The following is a 22,785-nucleotide window of genomic DNA, read 5'->3' on the forward strand; positions in this document are numbered from 1 at the left end:
AGTCTGTGACACTCTATTATCAGGAACACTACAAAGGAGGCACAGGCTGAACAAAGAACAGAGGGCTAATTCAAACATCGACTGCCTTTGATTCTTTGATGATCCACTTAGTAAGAAGCTGTCTGTGTGTGTGTGTGTGTGTGTGTGTGTGTGTGTGTGTGTGTGTGTATGGTAGCAGCTGGCTGAATATTTCAAACAGGAATCTTCAGAGCCAGAGCATCAGAGCTGCAGCTTCAACTTGCTCTCCAAACAGCCGGTGGTCGCCCACATGCGCACACACACACACACACACACATATGGAGGCTAAATCAACACATGTATAAACCGCCTAAAAGCTCTCACCACATGTAAATGTGTCTGCACATGCTGTAATAAAATGCATCTCTTTTTCTCTGCTTCTCTGTGTTTGAATTTCATTCACGATTTCGTTCATTTACTTCTCATTCTACTTCCTTCTGCTCCATTTCAAATGCAGACTCCATGCCTTTTTCACTGCCAGTCACTTTGGTGGAATTGGATTTTTGCTGTCAAAAATTCTGAATGGCCCAAAAGCTGCTCTTCATTGACCTCAACACTGCAGCCCATTCTTCTCTCTCCGCAGCTAATTTGCATGTGAGTGTCAGACTGAAAGTGTTGCAAATGCTTTATTACTGATGGAAGAACCGCATCACACCTGATTCAAACCCAGAACACGCTCCCACCTCCCAAACGAGCTACAGCATTGTCATGATCACACTGACCTTATTTGGCAGCACAAGACTGACTTTGTTTATAATCACACATTCAATATGTCAGTAAAGCCGATCACACGAAACAGGTGCTGTCATTAAGTCATATTTACGTTTACTTTGCCAGATCACTTCACGACCATATAATGGTGATTTGATGAGTGCAGGTAATACTGTCCGTCTGCTTAACTGGTAGCATTTATGAGCTGTGATCAAACCACTAGTTTATAATCATCCAGGTGTCTGACAAACAGAAACAAAACATTTATTTAAATGAGAACAACTAAAGGTGAGTCACAGGATGTCTTTTTTGATTATAAAGCAGCTCTAGGTTCTGTATAAATACTGTGAAAGTATCAAAACGCCCGTATTCAGAAACTGTGCCTTTAAACGAGCCGTCAGGACATCTGTAAGGTTGTGATGTCATAACTATACACTCAATGCACTCAGCCACGCCCCCAGCAGGTCATCTGCTCCAGGCACAGCCCGCCCACCAAGTACAGGGACGCTCATCCACCCGCTCAGTCTGTGTAAGTTATTCCACCGCTCTGCTCAGGACTACTCTTCAAGTTTTTGGAGGTTGTTCAGTTTGTCCAAAACAGCTTGTTTCAGACAGACGGTGAACTGAGGTCTATGTGTCTTTAACCAGCTGAGACTGAACAGAGTAGCCGGGTTGTGTCCACCCCAAACCCAGGGCCATAGACAGGATTTTAGAAATACTAAAGTCATAAGTTCTTCTACAGAACACTGCACACCTGAGATATTTTTGACTCTTCAAATATATATTCCGCAATTTCTTTCTCCCTACATTGTGCTCTGGTGCTAGGTATGTAATGCCTGAATGTAACCTGTCTACATGTTGGCTGCTTATAGTTTGCTGACCAAATTAAGAAAAAGAACAAATATTGAAATTTTCCTATTGATTTGGCATTACAGCGTAGACAGAGATCTTCATGAAAACAACCTACAACCAAAAGCAGAAGTGTGGACACAGGTCCCTTTCACACATTAACAGCATTTTAGTGTGAGAGAGGAAGAAGAAGAAGATGAGCGAGATTTGTTGGTTTACTTTGGCATTGAGAAGCACTTATCCCTGACCTCAGTTAACACACATGGTAGAGACAGACAGGCAGCGAATCAACCAACAACCCGAAGATGAATGACACATAGACCTCAGAGATGTGGGAAGAGTTTTTGGCAGGAAAGTGAGGAGAGAAGTTAGATGGATAAAATGTCGAGAGAGGGGAGCGATAAAGGCAGGAGGCCAGAAAGCCAAAATGAAAAGGTGGGAGTGCAGCGGAGAGGAATGGGAACGAGGTGTGAGACTCATTTAGGGCTGGATGGCAGAGGAAGAGGTGGAGAGGAAAAAAGAGAGGTAAAAAGAGGTACTAGATGAAAGGTATGAAAGCACCAAAGCAGAGAGATGCGTTAAAGCAAGACTCCCACCACTCATGTGTTATTTTTCTCTCTCTCTCTCTCTCTCTCTCTCTCTCTGTGCTCCACATATTTCCAGAGCTGAATAAAGGATGACTGACTCACTACTACCAATCTCTCTTTGATCCTGATGGCTGTGAGGCAGGCTCGGCTGTAGAGGATGCGTACAACTCTGAGATTAAATGAGGTCACGGCTGCAGATGTATGGTGAACTGGGATTGAGAAAGTCACACAGAAGCGTCAGTGTCTGCAGCTCTGACATCAGTCACCCACCATCATGTACTAACAGCACTGTGTAGCAGTAGTAACATTAGCATATGTACAGCTGAAGGAAAATCCCACCCTTACACACTTGGTTTCAGTTTGTGATATTTAACGCTTGATCCCACATTTTATGATTGCAGTTATATGCTTTGATCCCCTACACATGCAATGATTTTCCCATTCATTAATTTACAAAAAAATCCACTCAATATGGTGTAGAAATATCATGTGCTGATGACAAATGTAAGGAGAAGTGTGAAAAGAAAATCTATAATGCAAAATACTGTAGACCACTGAAGCTGAGGCTTGTGAAATTGATGTCTTTGCCTCCTTTATAATGGTTTTCTATATGAAATGCGACTATTGATTGTTAGTGTAAATGCAAGAAAGCTGCAACCAAAACCAGATTTTTTGTTTGAGAAATGGTTGCTAAGATTTGATGCAGCACTTTGCTGTGATGAGACGTGATGACGAGCTGAAGTCAATCTTAAAAGTGTGTGCAAAATGGCCAAGAGAGCTTTTCAGATTTTTCTCAATAGCTCTCTCACTTTATTTTTTACCCACTGACACTTTAAACCAACTCTGCAGTTAAAATACAAATCATTCTTTATTTATTTATTTGATTAATTAAGGTGCATGGATAAAATATGATTTTGAATATTTTGTGATCTGCTAAACTTAAACACATCTTAAGTGTAAATGGAAATAGAAAACGATTCTACACAGAAAACTGCTAAAAAGAAATCTGAATACAAATACATACTTTTTGTGAAAGATAGAGATAGTAGCTTTTGGTTGGTTATCCATAAAAATAAGGAAATTGCTACAGTAAACAACTAAATAGGCACAGGAATGGAGCAACAACTGCTTTTAAAGGTGTTGACGGTGTTGGTAGTGTTTTTAATTTTATGCCATAAGCATCAGAATTTGCAAATGTAACACTCAATAATTTAGATAAAACACTGTTACCACTGATAATACTGTATTATTTCAATTCAAGTAGTTACCAAACTAAATAGTTGATTAGAGAGAATAACTTCTCTATGCACCTTCAGGTGCTAAAACAGTGTAATAAAACCAAAGTGTCCACAACTGTTGCAGTAAACGAGGCTTTTTAAGAGGCAGTGAAAACAACACAAATGTAACTGGTCCCCAGCCTGCTCCGCTGTACTTTGCTCTGCTCTGCAGCGCCCAGTATCGCTCAGCGGAGACTCGTGTCCTCTCCAAACCATCTGTCACATGCACACAAACACACAGCGCACCGTGGCATCACACACACTTCACACAGACTTCAATTATCAAACAGCTTTACAGAGTGTCTGGGTAGTGCCGGCTTCTATGCTAATGCACTTACATATGCTAATTGCAAAGCCAAATGCTGATTAGAAATGTCTGAGGAGGAAGTCCTTGTGACTCTCCTGTCAGCAAAAAGTAGACTGGGAGGCAGAGAGGGTCAGGTGTGTGTACAGTGTGTTTGGGTGTGCGCAGGGAAATATGTTATACGAATTGATTGCAACTGATCTGGTAACTCTATGATTGCTGACAGTGTTGTGACTTGGGCTTCAGTCCAAAGTGGACGTGGATCTGATCCAGTTTCACATTGAGATTCAACGCTGAACTGTGACAGGCGAGAGCAGCGCTAGAGTGGAGACAACAGCTGGATGATTTAGAGGGAAGCCCTTTAATCACACTGCAAAGAGAATAACAAAACACCTCGTAGCTATATTTATATTTAGCGGCTGTTTCCCTCCAATTATTCTTCTTTAAAAAGCAATTTCTCTGCAACAGCTGGGTGAGACTTTTTGTTTTATAAGCTTACTTAAATACCTGATGCGGCGTGAAATCATCCCCAGTAAAGCAAAGCACTCTGCAATTTCCTTAAGTTGAATAATATCATCAGTACAAAGGCAATATAAACGATGACAGCTATAATAATATTCATGACTATTATAAGAAGCACTAAAAGAAAAATCCACCCGAAAGCTCATTTTGAAAGTGCTGAAAAAGTGAGGAAACATTTGTGCGGTCATGGCTTACAAATCCATTTTTATTTTGATTAATTCAAAACTGGGGAGGGAGAGAGAGAGAGAGAGAGAGAGAGAGAGAGAGAGAGAGAGAGAGAGAGAGGAGGGTATGACATGCAACAAAGGTGACCGGCCGGAATCAAACCGGCAACATTGTGGTTACACGGCATGCGCAGTAACCAATCAGATACCAAGGTGCTCCTCATTTGCCCAAACTCAATAAACATTGTAATACACTGCTGTGAGAAAACTGTTTTTAAAAATTGGACCCCTGAGTGCAAATAATTGTGTTTGCAGAAAACAGCGAATGTTGCTCATGACTGAAGTTAATTGAAGTTTATTGTAATGGAATGTAGAATATGGTGATAAAAAAGGCCAATAAAACTCAGAAAAGATAAAACCAGAAAGAAGAGATGCAAAGTGCACACTTTATAGAGCCATTAGTAGGACTGCACAAAGCTGCTGACAGATATGGGCTTAGTTTTACAGCTTTGTTAGTGTCCAATTTTTTAATTAGAGCCTCACTAATACTGTGTTTTTGCCGATATCGATATTTGAGAGTCTAATGCGAATATTCATTTTTAACTTAAACAGACATTTCTGAACGACCCCTGCTGGGTTGTTCGGTTGTTAATCCTTTCAGTCCAATCAAAGTGTCACTAACTTTTCTGACTTCATAGTGGGTCAAAGGTCAACTCCTAGTATGTGAATTATTTACAAAAGCATCATTAGCAATAAATAACAGAGGCAACTATTCACTGAGCTATTTACAGCCTATTCCACCATTAAGTAGAACACAAGCAAACTCTGATGTCGAGTGGATTCCTGTAATAACATGCGAAGAGGAGTTACTAACATGATGTCTCTGTTTGCAACAGGGCCAGGGCTGTTGATATGTCGACTGACAGCGAGATAGACCAATCCATCCCAAACACACACAACACAAATTGGCGTTTTTACATTTCTGCTTGTGTATGGATTCAACAAACGATGACACGTGATGTTAACTAGTGAGCTTTACAGATGTTGGTAGGTGAGTCTTTGAACTAGCTGTTTTCAGTTTTTATGCTAAGCTAGGCAAATTGCCTTCTGGCTCCAGCTATAAGCGTAGTATCAATCTTCTCATCTCACTTTTGGCAAGAAACCAAATTTCCCAAAGCATAATTCCCAAAAGGTTGAGCTATTCCTTAAACAGTGAAGCGGCACAGTGACAAAAAAAGTGTCTGCGGAGCAGGATTTTGGAGTTAATTTGGATCTCACTAAAAGTTAAAGTAAAACCTCTTCCTTCCACTGTGGCACTGGAGTACTTAAAGCCTGTGTGACAATGAGCAGGGTAAGCCCCTCTGCGACCTGGTGAATTAGTCATGGCCCACAGCCATTAGGCCTAATGTAGAATGTCTGTGCGTAATTACCTCTGTACACCGTAAACTTGTTTACAGCACCAAGATGAGCAGCAAAATGAGCACCCAGGGCCAGAGGGCACAGCGAAGAAGAAGGAGGAGGAGGCCCTCTCTGCATCACTGGTACCACATGACACACACTCCCTGTCTCTCCATGCACACACACACACACACACACTGTCACAGGCAGACAGAGACAAGCACACAATCACCGATATTGCCCAAGGCAGCAAAGAACTAGGACAAAATCAAGTCGAAATAAAAATAAAACTGTTGTCTACGGTGTATTAAGCAGCGTACACAGCACACGGCGCTGCTGCCTGTGTGATTAGAGCAGACAGTTGATGTTGTTTACAGCAGCAGCAATGCCTCGGTTCGATTCACCCTCTGCATCATTTCTAAGAAAACGCACAGATTTACAAAGCTGACGGTGGAAGTGGTGTTTTACTTAAAGGGAGAAACACACACAAGCCCAGTTTATGTTCACGCAGCTTTGTGACCCAGTTCCAAGCATTCGGTGTGGCAGGGAGGCAAATGAGAGAGGGAGGGGGCAACAAACTGAGGAGGCACACACACAGTACCCATGTGTCAACAGTCGTCGTATTTCATTACATATTTAAGAGCAGAGATAGGTGGGTGAGATGGAAAGACAGAGAGAGTGTGTGAGGGGGAGAGAGAGGGATTCTGGGTGGGCGAGAGAGGGAGAAAGATGATGTCCTGCTGTTTTCTCCGCTCTTGATCATTTATACATCACACTGCTCTGGAGTGTGAGTGTGTGTGTGTGTGTGTGTGTGATTTTGTACACAAGTGCAGATATTCTCAACTGAGACAAAGCTTCAGTGAGATGTCACTTCAGGAAGACGCCCCCATTCATGTATCCTACTAATGTGTGTATTCTGTGTGTGTGTGTGTGTGTGTGTGTGAGAGAGAGAGAGAGAGAGAGAGAGAGAGAGATAAAGAGAGTGTGTGGGAGAGCGCAGGGATTTGGTGTCAAGTTATCGTAGAGTTATGTTGAGCTCTACTCACGGTGCAGTTTGGATCATAGTGTATGCATGTAACCTAATTAGCTGCATGTGCCATAAATCATCATGTTTCATGCACACAGGATGCAGTAATTAGCAGCCTCTCTCTCTCTCATTCTACTTACAGCACACATGCTGTTTTAAAGGGAAGATTCACCCAGATTACAAAAAAAATATACTTTCTAACTAAAGTTGAAAGGATAAGTCAATTAATTGATTAGCTGATTGACAGAAAATGAATCGATTAATCTTTTGAGTTTTCAAGCAGAAATACCAAACATCCTCTGGTTCCTGCTGCTCTTCTTTGTCTTATGTGACAGTAAATTGATCATTTTTGTGTTTTGGACTGTCGGAAAAAAGAAGCTATTCAAAGACATCAAGCTTAAGCTAATTGTAAAAAGGAATCTTTGCAACTGACATTTAATAGACCAAATGGTTCATTGATTAATTAAGAAAATAATAGTTACTCCTCACTTGCCTCTAGTAGTATCCACTCCAGCATGTAGATAGTTTTGGTTTTATTTGAGATTTTCACCTCTGAGATTTCTGTTGTTTTCATTAAAACTACTTTCTGTTTCTGATAGTCCCTATAAAAACAGTTGACTGTGTGTTCTTCATCCAGAGAAGCAGCAACAGAGGCACTTTTTTTCTGGAAGGACATGTTGCTGTTGAATTATGTGTAACGTTACAACTCTGGGAGGACCATAAACCAAAACTCTGGAGGTGGAGGCAGAAATCTCAGACATGGATATCTCAAAACCTGGGCAAACACAGCCCAAACCTGTCTGTAAGACTAGATACATTTTTGTTTTGTAATTTGGGTGAACCGATCCTTTAAATGGCTTTTGAGCAAGTGACACAAAAACATTTTAGTTAGATTAAATGTTTTTATGTGGGAAAACAGTCTCATCACAAGGATCCTTCCAAACAAAAAAGTTAAATAAATATTTTCCGGGTCAGGTTGATCTTAACTGGAGGAGTTGGTGTTGTTGTTATTCATTTGTGAGTGAAAGTAGTCTGATCCTGGGCTGCAGAAATATTTTGAATCACAATCATGAAACGTGATAAATGTGTGCCTTTAAATGCACTCTTGTCAAAATAAATGATTAGATTAAAGTGTGATATTGATCCTGAAATAACTAAGGGGAGATTAATTTACCACCTAATACATTTATTCTGCTAGGCACATCAACAGCTGCCCCAATGAAAACATAATCAAAAACCTACTTCCAAACATGTATAGTATTCAAATATATTCAGCCTAAACAGCCTGAGGCCACTTCTGCCGTCTGAGGTCTGAATAGATGGACGGGCGACAGGCAGACACTGAGTGCGCCAGCGTCCTGCTGCCCTGTATGATCAGCGAACATCAGCATCACCTCACACCGCTGCCCGCTACTGCCGGGAGTGGCGAGGGTTTTATCGGGAGGAGATTTATTGGCTGGTTGGGCGAGGGAGGGGATCTATAGGAGGAACAGGAGGAGTAATCCGTCAGGAAGACAGGGATTACAGCAGGTGTGCCAATGCTAATGTAAGAGAGAGGGAGAGAGAGAGAGAGAGAGAGAGAGAGAGAGGGGAAAAGATGGCGAAAGAGTAAATGCAAGGAAGACGGAAGAAATGTTTTTTAAGGTTTTGTATGCCTGAGGGCCTTTGTTTGTAATTCGATGTGTGTGTTACATATGTTGAGCGTTTAGAGAATGAGGAGTTTTCTGGGAGGCTTGGTGGACATATCCTGACATGAGGTGTGTGCACGTGTGTGGAGAAGTGGGAGTGATGGATTGTGGGAAGATGGAAGGAGCTGACGTGGAGGAGCGATGACATGCGGGGAAAGAGAGAGGTCGGCACGGGGCTCAAATGGGAGCAGGAGTTGGGAGGAAAGGCCATCAATCACTCTGGCGGGCTATCGAGTGGGTCTAGGTGTTTCGGGCCCCCGTCCCTGTGGGCCGTCAGAGGGGCCTGGCATGTTAATTAAAGCTACAGGGGCCTTGACATCAGCAAATAAGCCACGGTTCAACTGGGAAGTCATGACTGGAAGGACTGGAGTGGCTGCCACGACCCAAACATGCACATACAAGCTCACTTCATTGACATGAATGGAGGTGATCGCTAGAGTGTGTTCAGCAGTAAAATATTAATGATACTGGAGGCTTGCGTGCTTCCTCTCTTCTCCTCTCCCTCCTTTCCTGCATGCCACAGCTGTCCACAGAAGGTTAGCATTGAGGGGAAATAAGTGAGAGATGGAGGGAATAAGCAAGCAGAGCCCCACTGCTGCCCACTAATGAATATGAACGAAATGTGGAACGTGCTGTGACATCTGCTGAAGAGACGTTAACGAAGAAAGGTAACAGAAGTTCACTTTAATGGCAGAGAACACGTACACACATCTGGGCTATGCAAACGCACTACTGAAGGCGCACATCACAGTGGCACACACACACCCTCGGCTCTAAAACAATGTTGTCTCAATCCTAATGAGCGTCACACACCAAGGACAAGAAAACAAGCAGGAACTGGCCCTCTGATGTTGTAAATCATTTCACTCTGGCTTTTTGTTCTTCTTCGCTTAGTGTTTCCCTGCTCATCCCTCATCCTCCTCTTTCCTCCTCCTCCTCTGCTTGTTGTGGTGAGAGAGAGAGGGAAATGCCACATATGCATACAGTGAAGGCATTTATCATGTATACACACACACACACACACACACACACACACACACACACACACACACACACACACACACACACACACACACACACACACCCAGGTACGTATCATCACTTAAACAAATTCAGAATGCACTGCAAGACGTATATGTCAAAAATAGTCATATTTTGGCTCTGCACAATACGCACACACACATAAATCCAGAGCAATATCAAACAGCTCCAAACAGCCGTGACACACACTTCAAAATCAAAATCCCCACAGCCCATCCAGACTGTTTAATCTTGTCTTTCTCAATCCCCCCCTTTGCTCACTTCATCTCTCTTTCTTTCTTTCACTCTGTCTCAGTGACTACCGGCTGCAAACCTGCTGCTGCCAAAGCCTGCATCCCTACTACACCTGACAGCTAGCCAGAGAGACAAAGTACACAGCTTGAAGTCAAACACACACACAGCGGCAGGCTGAGAAGTAAATTAGTAAAAAAAATAAAGGGAAAGCTAATGAATGAAAGTGGGGCTGGGAGCCGTGCGTTGCGTCCTCTACACAAACAGAGCCGGTTAGAAATCAACAGAGGAGAGAGACGGGGGGTAATGTTGAGATTGAAAGAGAGGAAACCATGGATGACTGTAAGTAGAGGGATGGATGGATGGATGGGGAGAGCTGGAGGAGTGAATGAATAAGAGATACTCACACAGGCACACATGCTCGCCCGTTACAGATGACTACTCCCCTGCCTCGTTAGCTCCTCCGCCACGGTGACATTGCTACAGACCCTTTGCAGCGGTACCCGAGGGTAAATCTCTTCCCGTCTGCCTCCTCTCTTTTTCTTCTTCTTTTTTTTTAATCCTCTGGGTCTCCCTTTTCCCCCTTCTCCTCTTCCTCTTTCCTTCCCCTCCCCCCTGCGTCTCCCTTTCCTCTTCCTCTTCTTCCCTCTGCTACACCTTTTCTCTCTCCCTTATCTTCCTCTACGGCCAGCTTCCTTTCCTCTGCTTGCCCCGGTCCGAAGAGTCTCCTGCAAAGTCCGGCCGTGTCCTGCTCAGCGCAAGCAGGGAAGCATGCACTGCCTCTCCCTCCCTCACTGGCTCTCCATCGCTCTGTTTATGCCCCACTCTCTCTCTCACAAGCACCGCCACTCTTTTTTTCCCCCTGCACTCTCCCTGTTTGTCTTGAGTATCTTCTCCCCAGTTGCTGCTATCCCTGTCTCTCCCCCTTGTGTCCTACTGAGGCTGAAAAAAAAGAGACGGCTTACACCCCGCTAAAGTGCAACGACGGGACAAACAAAGAGAGGCAGAAGGAAGAAGAGGCAAAGCTGTGCAGCCAATGGCACAAGAGGGAGGCAGAAAGAGCGCTGGAGACAAAGAGTAGAAATAGCGCAAGAGCATTACAGACAGAAAGAGGGGATGGAGAAGTGGTGGGGGGGTACATAGACACACCCACTCATTCACCATCATACACATACAGAGTGCTCCAGATATAGACCTATGACTTCATCAATTCAAGCCCACATGCAGACACACACACATACATGCAAACATGTGTACGCGCACATGCGGGTGTGCACAGAGTCGGACTTGCTGAGTGCTCCAGATATAGCTTCATGACTTCATCGAGGAGCTAGACCCCCCCCCCCCCCCCCCGTCCCGCCCTGCTTTAGAGACAGGGGGACTCATTCATATTGAATCAAGCTGAAAGAGAGAGAGAGAACATCCAGGACGAGACTGGGAATATTTCTCAGATTGATGGATAGAGAAAGAGACAGGAGAGGGAAAGAGAGATGATGAGAGAGCAAACAAAAACATCTGTCTCTCTCTCACCCCTTCCTTTTGTTTAGTTTACTCTGTGCTCCCTTTCTTTTTTTGCATCTCTTCCTTTTCTCTGACACATTTTCACTTTCTTAACATAATTCAGAAAGGTGTGTTTCTTCGTTCTGTCTCTCACCGTCTACCAGCTTCAGAACCAAGTGTTCAGGCCGGCCAGTCTGCCACAGGTCAGCACACTGCTCTGTGTTTCTCAAGTCAGTCTTACACTACACAGTGTGAAGGAGTATGTGGGGACTTAAGGAAAGTTAAGTTATACTTTATTGTCAAATACACAATGTGCAATTGAAATTTGTCGCATATCCCTCCCAGTTGACATACAAAAAGCCCCTGTGGCAAGAAAGAAAGCTAATCCCACCTACACATCAGGGAACAGACAGATTACATCAATAACATAATGATCGCCTCCAAACACATATTGCAAAGCTTTCCGAGCGATCACAAGTGCAGATCAGTCCAGCCTCCTCCACCACATGTGTCACTACACACACATCCCCCATAGGCCTGGGTTAATAATTTATTGTCTAAATTATTATTGTAAGCTGTAGTGTTAAAATATTCCTTAGTAAAAACTAAGGGGTTTGCCCAAATCACGAAAAACTAAAAGTACACATGGACATGGGTGTCCACATACCTTTGTGTACTCCGTTGCACTAGATCAGCCTCTCTGAATGCAGACTTTGATTATAGTGCACTCTAGTGGCAGCTCTAAGCTATTCCAACCTCTGTCAAAATGTATTCTTGTCTCTCTCAGACACACACACACACACACACACACACACACACACACACACACACACACACACACACACACACACACACACACAGACCATCCCTCTTCAGATGCGGGATACTACAAAACAATTTGCTGCACATATGGAAAGTGCATTGAGGTCTCAGAGCATTGAATATCTCCGCACACACTCCCAGCCAGGGTGGAATTATAGTACATCCAAAGTCATGAGCCTGAAACCAAACAGAGTGCTGACTGTAAACTGCAGATTTTAAAGTGCTGGTGGGAGGAGAGGATGAAAAGAGAGGAAGCTGTAATGCTGTGTGAGAGAGAGAGAGAGAGAGAGAGAGAGAGAGAGAGAGAGAGAGAGAGAGGGAGAGATGGAATGAGAAAAAAAAGGATGAGAGGGAGAGCTAGCCTGGGCCGACCCTCCCCTCTTCTTTCCACTACACGCTTTATCCATTACCGCCGAGAGAGACAGCCACTGAAAAGTTTCTCAATCCTCTGAGACGGAAGAGGGTGGAGGGACTCTCGTTCTTTCTCTCCCTCTTTTTATCTATCCGACACACACACACACACACACACACACACACACACACACACACACAGCTAATGTTGTGGTAGTATTGCTGCTGAGGGAAGGGAAAAAAGGAGAAAGACAGGAGGGAGGGAAGAAGAGTGGGACGGTACATCCCACAGCATCCCTCTGTGCGTGAAAGAGACTATGGCAGCACTTCAAAGACAAAGAGAAAGACAGAAATATGGGATAGTTAGCAAGACAGAGAGACAGGAAGAGAGAAATAAGAAAAAAAACAAGTTAACAAGACACTGCGAGTTTGAGGCTAGTGAAGTGAGATCAAGCCTTTTACACAGATGCTATTTTAAACTCCATTTTCACCCAATCCCTTAACAGCTGATTACACATGTTAGGACCAGACAGCTTCTGCAAACCTCCACCACTCTTCTCATTTGTACAGTCATTGTGTGACACATCTCCCAAAGTCTCTTAGCTCTTAGTGGTTTTAACATTCAGTACTGAGAAAAGAGTTTCACAAGACTTCCATATCTGGCGTCAGGATACTGAGTGTGTCTTCACCTTATATGTCTCGTACATAGTAAATCTGTGCATGTATGCATATTCCATCAGCACAACAACACGTTTCCAGATGTGTGTAGGCTTTTGTGTGAGTGTTTGAAGTGGTTGCTCCATGGGTGAATGGAAACCCTGAGGGGCCCATATCAATGAGGGCTTAGCTTGTCCCCCCCATTAGCAGCTATGCTAGCCTCAGCACACTGTCAGCTCAATAGTGAAAGGTTAAGACCATGGGACATTGCCAAATGACTGAAGGCCCCATAGGTCTCCAGTCTGGAACGGAAACATGGAGCAATGAGCATAATTATGGTGTTTTCAATGCAGTTTGTGCAAATTTGCATTGAATAATAATGAAGCTGATTCTCTGATGATTAGTTGAAACTCCTGAATCAGCGAGAATGCGCCACACACGCATTTTACAGTGTGTTAATGTACATGTTGTGTATTTGCACACTTATGTGTATGTTTGTGGCATGATGTATGTGTTTGTGTGTGTTCTTCTTTGTATTTCAAGAAGAAATAATACCCTTGGAATTGTTGAAATGGCGGGATCAAATAGCCAAATATACCCACAAAGCAACAACAAACAACAACAAAAGGTTTCATAAAAGGAGAAAGACGCTTGTTTTGTCTACCTACCTGTCGTGGTCTCGGCCGACGCCCCAGACACGGATGCTGCTGATAGGCTGAGAGTGGAGCAGGCTGCGATCATCCGGGTCAACCAGGGTCAACATGCGATCCTGAAGCACTAACAGCATCCCTTTACCCTGGAAGACCACAAACAAGGACACGCTGTAGCTGTGATTCACAGGTGGTTAAAAACAGAAATATCTGCTACACAATTTATATTCCTTTTTTCTGACTTTTATCTAATCCCTGCTTTTTTATGCGACATAATAGATAGTTTTAACTCTTCAGGTCTCCAAAAACTATAAACAAAACAAAGGAAAGAACAGGCTCTACTCATTGTCTTCATTCTAAATCTCTTGAAATACTATAGATTGCTACCAGCCAGCAGCCAAAGTCAATTGAATTTGCTCACAAGCCAAAATGTTGGTAAATCACTCCACTATAGTATCCATACGTGTGTTATTTATAATTGTCTGTCTCTGCTGACATACTGACCTCTCCCCACACACCGGCAGAGTCTCGTATGTCCCTCCTGCAGTAGGACAGCTGTCTGATACAGTGGTGGACGGCCACACTGCTCCTCCCCTCACACAGGTCCTGTTCTGCCATCTCCACCCAGCCCAGAGATCGTACCGGAAATGACTGGAAGGAGCACAACACACACATTTTGTTTTGTCAAATTTGTAAGGTGTCACAATGTTCCTTTGACTCCATATCCGTCCCTGCCCTCTCTCCTTAAAGGATAATTCTGTTTTTCAATTTCAACTCAGGTTTTAGAAGACAGGAAATAAATAAGCCAGAGTTCAGCCTGATGATCCATCTTTGTAATAAATAATAAACCTAAATAATAAAAGAATGCACAATTGTGAGTGCATTATGGCAAGTAAGGTAGGTCAGAGTTGAATCAAGATGTGACTCTCAAGAACTGTGATGGGTGATGATGAACAAACAGTTTGCTTCCAAATAAGTTTGACTACTCTTCAGGTTTGTTTAAAACCTGTCTGATCAGCTGACTACTCGTGCTTTTTGCCCTGTCGAACTTCTTTACAGCAATGTCGCCACTGTCCCAGATCTCAGTAATGAACTCGGTACAGTAAGTAGATTACTGACAGAAACCATGGCCAAAAAATTTTCCTTTAAACCTCTTCTGTGTGCTTTAGATCAATTCATTCATAATTTCAATTCTGATCTTAAACTTAACCGTCACATACCGCACATACAAACATGCAGACACAGTAACTCACACAACACACACAGTACAGTATGCAGTGACAGCTACTGTACCGTCACAAGCCAGCCATCAGAGCAGTAACTGAGAGAGGTTTGATTGGGGAAGACAACACATGAAATATGAAAGACTGTGTGTGTGTGTGTGTGTGTGTGTGTGTGTGTAAACTGCCTCAGGCCAGCAGCCACTACCATCTTCTTTCCTCTCATCCTTTATCTCTTTCTTTCTTTCTTTCTTTCTTTCTACCACAACGGGTGCCCTTCTCTAAGTGTCAAGCAAACACACACACACACACACACACACACACACACACACACACACACACACACACACACACACACCTCTCTCTCTTCCACTGACCAAATTATTCTCTCTTGGTTTCTTCCTCATTAAACTTTCACACATCCTGAGATCATAACCGAATTCCCACACTTCTCCCCTGTGTTTCCTCTGAGACATCATCATCTCATTCTTATGTTCTGTCCTTCGTGATTTAAATTTGTTCTTTTAGGAAAAAGAAAAAAATCTGGACTAAACAAGAACATTTATATGGTACTTTTGGTTTTATAAAATATAATGCGAAATGTGACTTTTTAGTTGGATTGATTACATTTGTTTTACTTTCAAAGATGTCCAGAAATGTTGGGGTGACCACTTCCATCGAACTCCCCAATTTTCAGTCTTTGTTGTGATTCCAGGAAGTTGATCTCCCTGTCAGAGAAAATATTACTCCCTCTGTCAGTTTCCCTCCTCAGCTCATCCATCTATCCGCTCCTACTTTCACTGTGATCATCCCACACGTCTGCTGGTTGAGCCTTTCTATAAGCTATTTTTCCAGCTAAACGTAGTCTGGCTGTAAACACATTCACCACAGCTCAGTTCACAAAGTAACCACTGAGTGGCACTGCAACAAACAGAGAGAGAGAGAGAGAGAGAGAGAGAGAGAGAGAGAGACAGAGACAGAGAGAGAGAGAGGGAGAGGGAGAGGGAGGACAGGGTGCCAGTGAGCAGGTTCATTACATCATTGCAAACAAAGCCTGCTGACTTCATTAACAAATACATGATTTGCTGAAAGGCTGATATTTTGTTCAACAAATAAGGTCAGACTGACTTAAAAATAGTATAATACTGAATAGTATTTGAACATGATCGAAAGTCTATGAAAGCTGCAGTGAATCAGCTGGTTCCTCACCACACTGTAACTTTTTTAAGTGATAATATCTGAATCCTCGCTTATATACAATTTGCCTGTAATTTTAACTGCCTAAAACGTTGTCCTGACTGGTCACTGCACACGTGTGTCCATAAGAAAAACAAGTCATCATGAAACAATATGAAAGGGCTCCTGCCTGTCTCTGTGTTGTATATAAATCAGCACACTGTGACACAGTGCAGCCATTAGAAATGAATATTTATGTTATTTTCCCACAAATGTTAAGTATGTTGTTGTTATGATCTTACCATTGCCTCTGGATCGGAGAAGGTATTGTTGAGGTCCACTGTCTCTAGCTGGGCTGGAGGGCTGCAGAGAAACAGCAGACATAACAAATAGTCACAGTAAAGTCATATTTCACAGATGAAAAAGTAATATTATGGCTGAGGCCTTGCTGCACATATCTAGTGGAAAAACTCAAAAACTAGAATTTATATATACTAGAAATTATACATATTTCTCTACAGTAGAGTATGTCTGTGTTCATTACTTGAGTTTAAGTGACGCATAGCGTAGGGTAGCCCCTTCAAACGCCTTAAGACTGGGATCTGGATAGACAGGATAGTCCTTCAGCTCCTGGACCAAAACAGACAGACAGATATTCAGAAAGAGAGACTAACATCAGTGGGAGACACTGACACTGGTAAAAGAATGAAGAAGTTAAAAAACTGGCAGATTCCAATATCGGTTTTACCAACTTATTTAATCTCATTTGCTTTCTAATAACTGAAGAGGATAAAACTAATTTTAAGTTAATGTGAGATTTTCATCTACATTGAATACACACTTCAGGACCGGACAGAGGTTACTGTGTGCTCATTTCACTTTAACAAATGAAAGCAGAGATGTATCGATAACACCATCAAGCTTTTAGGGGAAGATTTTGTAGCTACTGTGAAGGTACCAAACTTCACAGTCATTATAATGAAGGAATATGTCGCCCTATGCAACAGTACGATTCTTTATGTTTTAAATGAATCAATAAAACCCTTAAAAAATATCACAAAAATGCATTTGAACTTTTACAGAGAGTGACAAATAAATGTGACTCAGCGTCTCACGTTGGCTGTGCAGGTGGTGATGTTGAGATTTGGTCCAGAAGAGGTGACATCATTGGAGGGGGTGGAGGAGGAGGAGGAGGAGGGGGAGGAGCCAGAGGGCGAGGGGACGGGCTCCACTGAGCTGTCAGATATCAGACTGCTGGGGCGCTGTGGGTGAGAGAGAGAGACGGATAAAGACTGAGAGACAAACAGACAGACAGTAGATGGTAGATACATCATTGATCACCACCAGCTTTCCAATATATTGGACTAAGACTGTATATTTGCCAGTTATAGTGTCAACCTCTGATATAATGGAGGTTCTTCTCACATAACTGTTAAACCTGGTTAAATTAGTCTTTTTACATGTCACTACTACCTAAATAATGGTTCTGACTACTAATGACTGACTAAACAAATTTTACAAAACATTCTTAACTCAAGGTCCACTTACTAGCTTTTTCAGAGCTTTCAGTCGCATCTTACGGCCTATGGCAGATGGAGTTTTCATGAAGATTGCTCACTGAGACCATTATATGTGGTTAAAAAGATTGTTTTGTCCAACCAATATTTTCAAAATTAACACTGAACTGTCAATTTTCTAAAATGCTTTAAATTATGTTATAAATGTTTTCTTGCAGATTAGCAAGTTTTCTTGCTGCTGCCACCTATCAATTTATTATTATGGGTTTCAATGAAGAGTCTCACGGTTAAAATGTTAAGAGTGGAGGCTTATGCTAGAGACATGTCACTGCCACCCAACTGAGGAGGAGAGCATAACTTTTTTTTAATCATGGCTTTGGCCTTTGACCACCATCCAAAGCTGGAGATACAAGTGCCTCAACTTCAAATGTTTTCCATCAGTGATAAACACTGAACAGTTAGCCAGTGAGCTCACCAAAACCTGGGTATTTATTTGTACACGTAAAGTTAAATATAAATATGTTTGACCACGAGGTGTGTTAGTGTCTGTGGATCCTCTCACCTCGTTGGGTGGCTTGAGGGAGTCGTGTGTTTCCTGTTGTGGGTCAGGCTCAGTGTCTGGCTTATTGTTGGGAGATGTGTGTTGGTTGCCAGAGGCAACAGGTCGGTGGTACTGTGTGGTGCCGGTGGGGATGTGCCAGAAATAGACCTCTGATGAGTCTGAGATCTCCCGCCAGCCCGGGGGCAGGTCCCCATCACCCCATACGTCTGCTGATGGACGACAGCGATACACAAAGACATGTTGCGTTTGAGTGTCTCACACAAACACATACATATGCATGCTTGCACACAGGCGGGAAAAACACATATTATCATGACATATGCACATGCAAAAGGCTATACACACACACACACACACACACACACACACACACACACACACACACACACACACAGGGATGGATAGGGTAAATTTCAGAGATGGTCAGTCTGTCCCTACTTAGTTTCTGTTGTCATAGCAACACCAGGGCTCATCCCCTATAGTAGGATCCAATGGGCAAAAGCATCTCTCCCATCCTCTCTCCTGGTTTTCTTTTTGTGTCTTCTTATATTTCTCTCCATACTCCTTAACAATGATTGCTTACTAAATCCTGCTCTGCTTTTTTTCTCTTTCCTCTTTCACACCCTGCTAGCTGCAGCATCCTATCCTTCTGTCCATCCTAATCACTCTCTGCGCCATAAGGTGGCTCACAGGGGCCTTAAAGGTTCCAGCAGTACTGCTGGAGTGACTTGCTTGCTTAAGAAGAGGCTTTTGGTAAATTTCCAGATCAGACTACAGTCTGTAGGAGGTAGAAGAAGGAAGAGAGAAAGAGAAGGAATAAAAGGATGGAGTAATAGAGGCATGATTACAGGCTGACACAGATACTGAAGAGACAAACACATACATATCGAACCTGTCTCCCGTGGAGTCTGAGGAGAGGGCGTCTCCTGGGACAGGGTGGTCCAGCTGGAGTCTTCATCCTCTGATGGAGTGTCAGGAGTCAGATCCATTCTTAAGCCCACTTTAGGGAGCCCAGTCTCTGGTTCAGGATCTGGCAGGGAAGGGGGTGCCCGGCTCCTGGTAGGGGTGTTTCTGTCTGCAGCCCGGGCCTGTTTAGGGGATGAAGGTGGGTACTGTTGCAGGAACTGGTTCTCATTGTTGGGGTGCAGCTCCACCTTGATCACCCGGGGCTGGGAGCTCCGAGGGGGCTTTGCAGGACTGCGTGGACTAGCCTGAACCTGGACACAGAGCTCCTCTCTGACCTGGGTTGGAGCCTGGTTCTGGTTGTCTGGGAGCCACTCTGGGCTGTTGGTGGAAGAGGAGGAAGTGGAGGAAAGAGGGGCTTCCACCACCACTGGTAGTAGGGGCTGTCTTGGTGTTGGTGTGGGTTCATCTTCTTCCTCCTCCTCCTCCTCCACCACTGGCTCCACCTCCTCCTTCTCTTCCTGGCAGATCTGCTTGCTGCTGGGCTTCTCCTCCTTCTGGCTCTCCCTCTCCTTGGCAGGGCTGGCCTGCTCCTTCTCTGGGGAAGGCTGCTGCTTCTTCTCCTCCTTGTCCTCTTTGTTTCCCCAACTGAGGTCCAGATCCCAGCCTTTCTCATGGTACTCCAAGAAGCTCTTGGTCCTTCTACGGAACGGGGGCAGGTGTGAGTTGTCTTTTCCTAATTCTAGCCAATCAGAGCTGGGGTTATTGATGAGATCGTTGTGAATTTTGCCCTCTGTATTGGCCCTGCTCAGCTCCAGCTGTTGACTCTCAGCTCGCCTCTGCATGTTGGCCCCGTTCTTGGCTAGCTTGGGGTTGGTTGTATTAAACAGCAAGGAGGAGGAAGAGGAGGAGTAGAGGGCCGAACTGGAGGAGGACTTGGTGGGGAGGCCCCTCCCTCTGGTTACAGGTTGGTTTTTAGAGGACAAAGCCAAGTTGTCACTTATCCCCATGGCGCTCCGCACGCTGGTCATTGCGTACCTCTGACGGCTCTTTGGCAAGGTGGCCGAACTTCCGGTTTCCATGGACTCCTTGATGACATCACGACCAAGAAGCTGGTTGTATGACGAGCGAAGGCTGAGGGAGGTGGGAGGGGCAGCGGAGGGGCCGCTGCGACCCACATTAGAGGGGGAGGAGCCAGAGCGGGAGAGAGGAGGAGTTTGTACTGACATCATGGCTGACTGGAAATACACTGTCGCGATAAAGCTGAGGAGAGAAGAGACACACTGTCAGACGTCATATAACAGGCTGTATCTTAATGTTCTTTTTCACATAAACACACAACATTGAACATAACGACATTTTCAGAGACTATACCTTCGGTATAAGTTTTGATTTACAGTTCAGCATCAGATTTCACTTGTTGGCAGTACCAACGCAGGTCTAGATGTATGCATCATATGTGATCAGGCCATATCGGGCTTTGATTATATTCCCAACAGTCACAGTGTTTACATTGTTTAATTAATTTTGTGATACAGAACGACAGTGGGCTACAGCGTACTTATAGAACTGGAGTTACATTAAGGTGACTTTTGTTTTGCCGAGTATATTACTGAATAAGAGACTTCTGTGGAGAGCGGGGGATTGCAGTGAGCATAATAATTTTTGGATAATAATTATCATAAAAACTACAAAACATACAAAATCTGTGCTTATTGAATAACATTAAAGGACGCCACAGAGTTCTTATGATTTCTACATTTCAACATGACCTCAAATATCATGTTCAGAGCTCTAATGCTAAGATGATGTTGAAGAAGAATACATTTTTTTCACTTGCTTTTTGAAAAGACAGAGAAGGAAATGTTCCTCACTGTCTATTTTCCCTGAGCCAGTCAGTCAGAGTACAATAACACTAATCCTTCTTGTGGTTGCAAGCTTCCTTTGCGCCTACTTATCTCTATGGCTGGCCGATGGTCGGTCACTGGGTTAGTATACTTTTAAAAGCTTTGTTTCTCTGGCCAACTACGATACAACAAAAAATATAATATGATATAATGTTTTTTGTTCTTTCTGGCTCAAGTACTATGTGGGTGTTTTCCTCCGTGTGACATCATCGCAGATGGGTGACATCATCAAGATGAGACGTTCAGTACTGTGTCACTCACTTGCATTTCTCTGATGTTACAACTGAACATAAAGCCGTTACAACATCTTGCTCTTCGCTCTCTCTGGCAGCAGCTCAGCCCGTCTCAGGGGCTCTTACTGATACACTACGGTGCAGATTATTTTCCAGCCTCACGCCCTTTTTACACATAAGGTGTCACTGCTGAAGTGCTAAAAAACACGCTGCATCAAAGTCATGAAGCTGGTTTGCATTTGCATGATATTAGAAGTGAGTCAGACCCTCAATGTATTCCTCCAGGACTGACATTCAACTGACAGTCTGCGGGGAGGAGAAGTGGCAGCCAGCTCCTGCTAACTAGCTAGCCGTGTCTCTTTTATCTCTGGGTGGATCAGCCCTGTGATGCTGAACACAGACAGATGGATAGAAACAAAGATGGTGGCAGAGAATCATTACGATCTTAAGACATGGCACATGCATGGGTTGCATCATTGTCACTTCTGTTTTTGAATGATCTAATTTGGCTACAACCCTGTGGAAAGCTGGTAAACAGTGAACACAGATACAGGTAGAAAAACATGCCCAGGCACGCAAGCATAATGTGTCAACATCCTGTGCCCCAAATCATAAACACACACACACCTCAAACAATGCTGCAGTCATCACCAGCGCCTTTTCTCCGAAACATGGAAAATACAAACGCAGCAGATTTTAAAGCACGATAAGATCTTGGGAAACGACAGAGGCAGGGTTTTTGGAGAGAGCAGAATCCCTGGGTAGTGCACTTTGTCCATGCGGGGCCCCTATCTGGTCCCCTCTCCCTGGGTGGCTGTCTTGTTGTCCCTCTGTCACTGAGCCAAACAACCACAACAACCTGTTTGTGCTGAATCTGCGCTCACACTCAGAGGCCTGTGACTCAGACACAAACACAGTGTCAACAGGTACAAACCACCTGCAGTCTCATCAGAGTACCAGCTATCGTCAATCAGCAATGCTTACCACTATTGTCACATGAATACCTTGTAACTCCAATTTTTATTATATATATATAATATATTGTCAAAGAGTTTTTGGTCTTGTGAAAATCTCTCAAAATAAGGCGGTGTCAAAAATGCATTGATATCAAGCTAAAAGCCTCAAAAGCTGGAGTTACAAGCCTTGAACCAGACAGCTACAAATTGTGCCTTGAGCCACTGAAGCTGAAAATCGCAGCAAATATGTTGCATGACTCAGAGGATGAATTACACATCCTGACATAACCCCAAAAACAGACAAGGAGTAATAAGCAAACAACATTTCAAAGACACAGTGTCCGTTTCTTCTATTTTTTTTAATCAGTTGCAGACAAACTGGATCATCTAGACAGAGATAGCAGCCTTGTACTTTCTTTTCCCCCCTGACAATGCAGCCAGATCTCCATTAGTTAAACAAAGTGGGGCGAGGAGAGGACGCGAGGAGGAGTGGGGAGGAGAAAGGATGGTTATT

General features: G+C 43.6%; 1 protein-coding gene across 1 annotated transcript in view; it reads right to left on the bottom strand.

Annotated features, from left to right (window-relative positions):
* Positions 1–19,394, bottom strand: part of LOC139290966 (amyloid beta precursor protein binding family B member 2) — a 32,294-nt gene extending 12,900 nt beyond the window's left edge. The window contains exons 1-7 of the mRNA XM_070912811.1: positions 19,156–19,394; positions 18,273–18,481; positions 17,309–17,455; positions 16,738–16,823; positions 16,496–16,556; positions 14,302–14,448; positions 13,816–13,943 (exon numbers count right to left, since the gene is read on the bottom strand). Of these exons, the coding sequence (XP_070768912.1) occupies positions 13,816–13,943; positions 14,302–14,448; positions 16,496–16,556; positions 16,738–16,823; positions 17,309–17,455; positions 18,273–18,481; positions 19,156–19,261 (884 nt within the window). The 5' untranslated portion in view covers positions 19,262–19,394. The remainder of the gene's footprint in view (positions 1–13,815; positions 13,944–14,301; positions 14,449–16,495; positions 16,557–16,737; positions 16,824–17,308; positions 17,456–18,272; positions 18,482–19,155) is intronic.
* Positions 19,395–22,785: the final 3,391 nt, after the last annotated feature.

This window comes from Enoplosus armatus, chromosome 10, assembly GCF_043641665.1.
Source record: "Enoplosus armatus isolate fEnoArm2 chromosome 10, fEnoArm2.hap1, whole genome shotgun sequence".
Classification (NCBI taxonomy): domain Eukaryota; kingdom Metazoa; phylum Chordata; class Actinopteri; order Centrarchiformes; family Enoplosidae; genus Enoplosus; species Enoplosus armatus.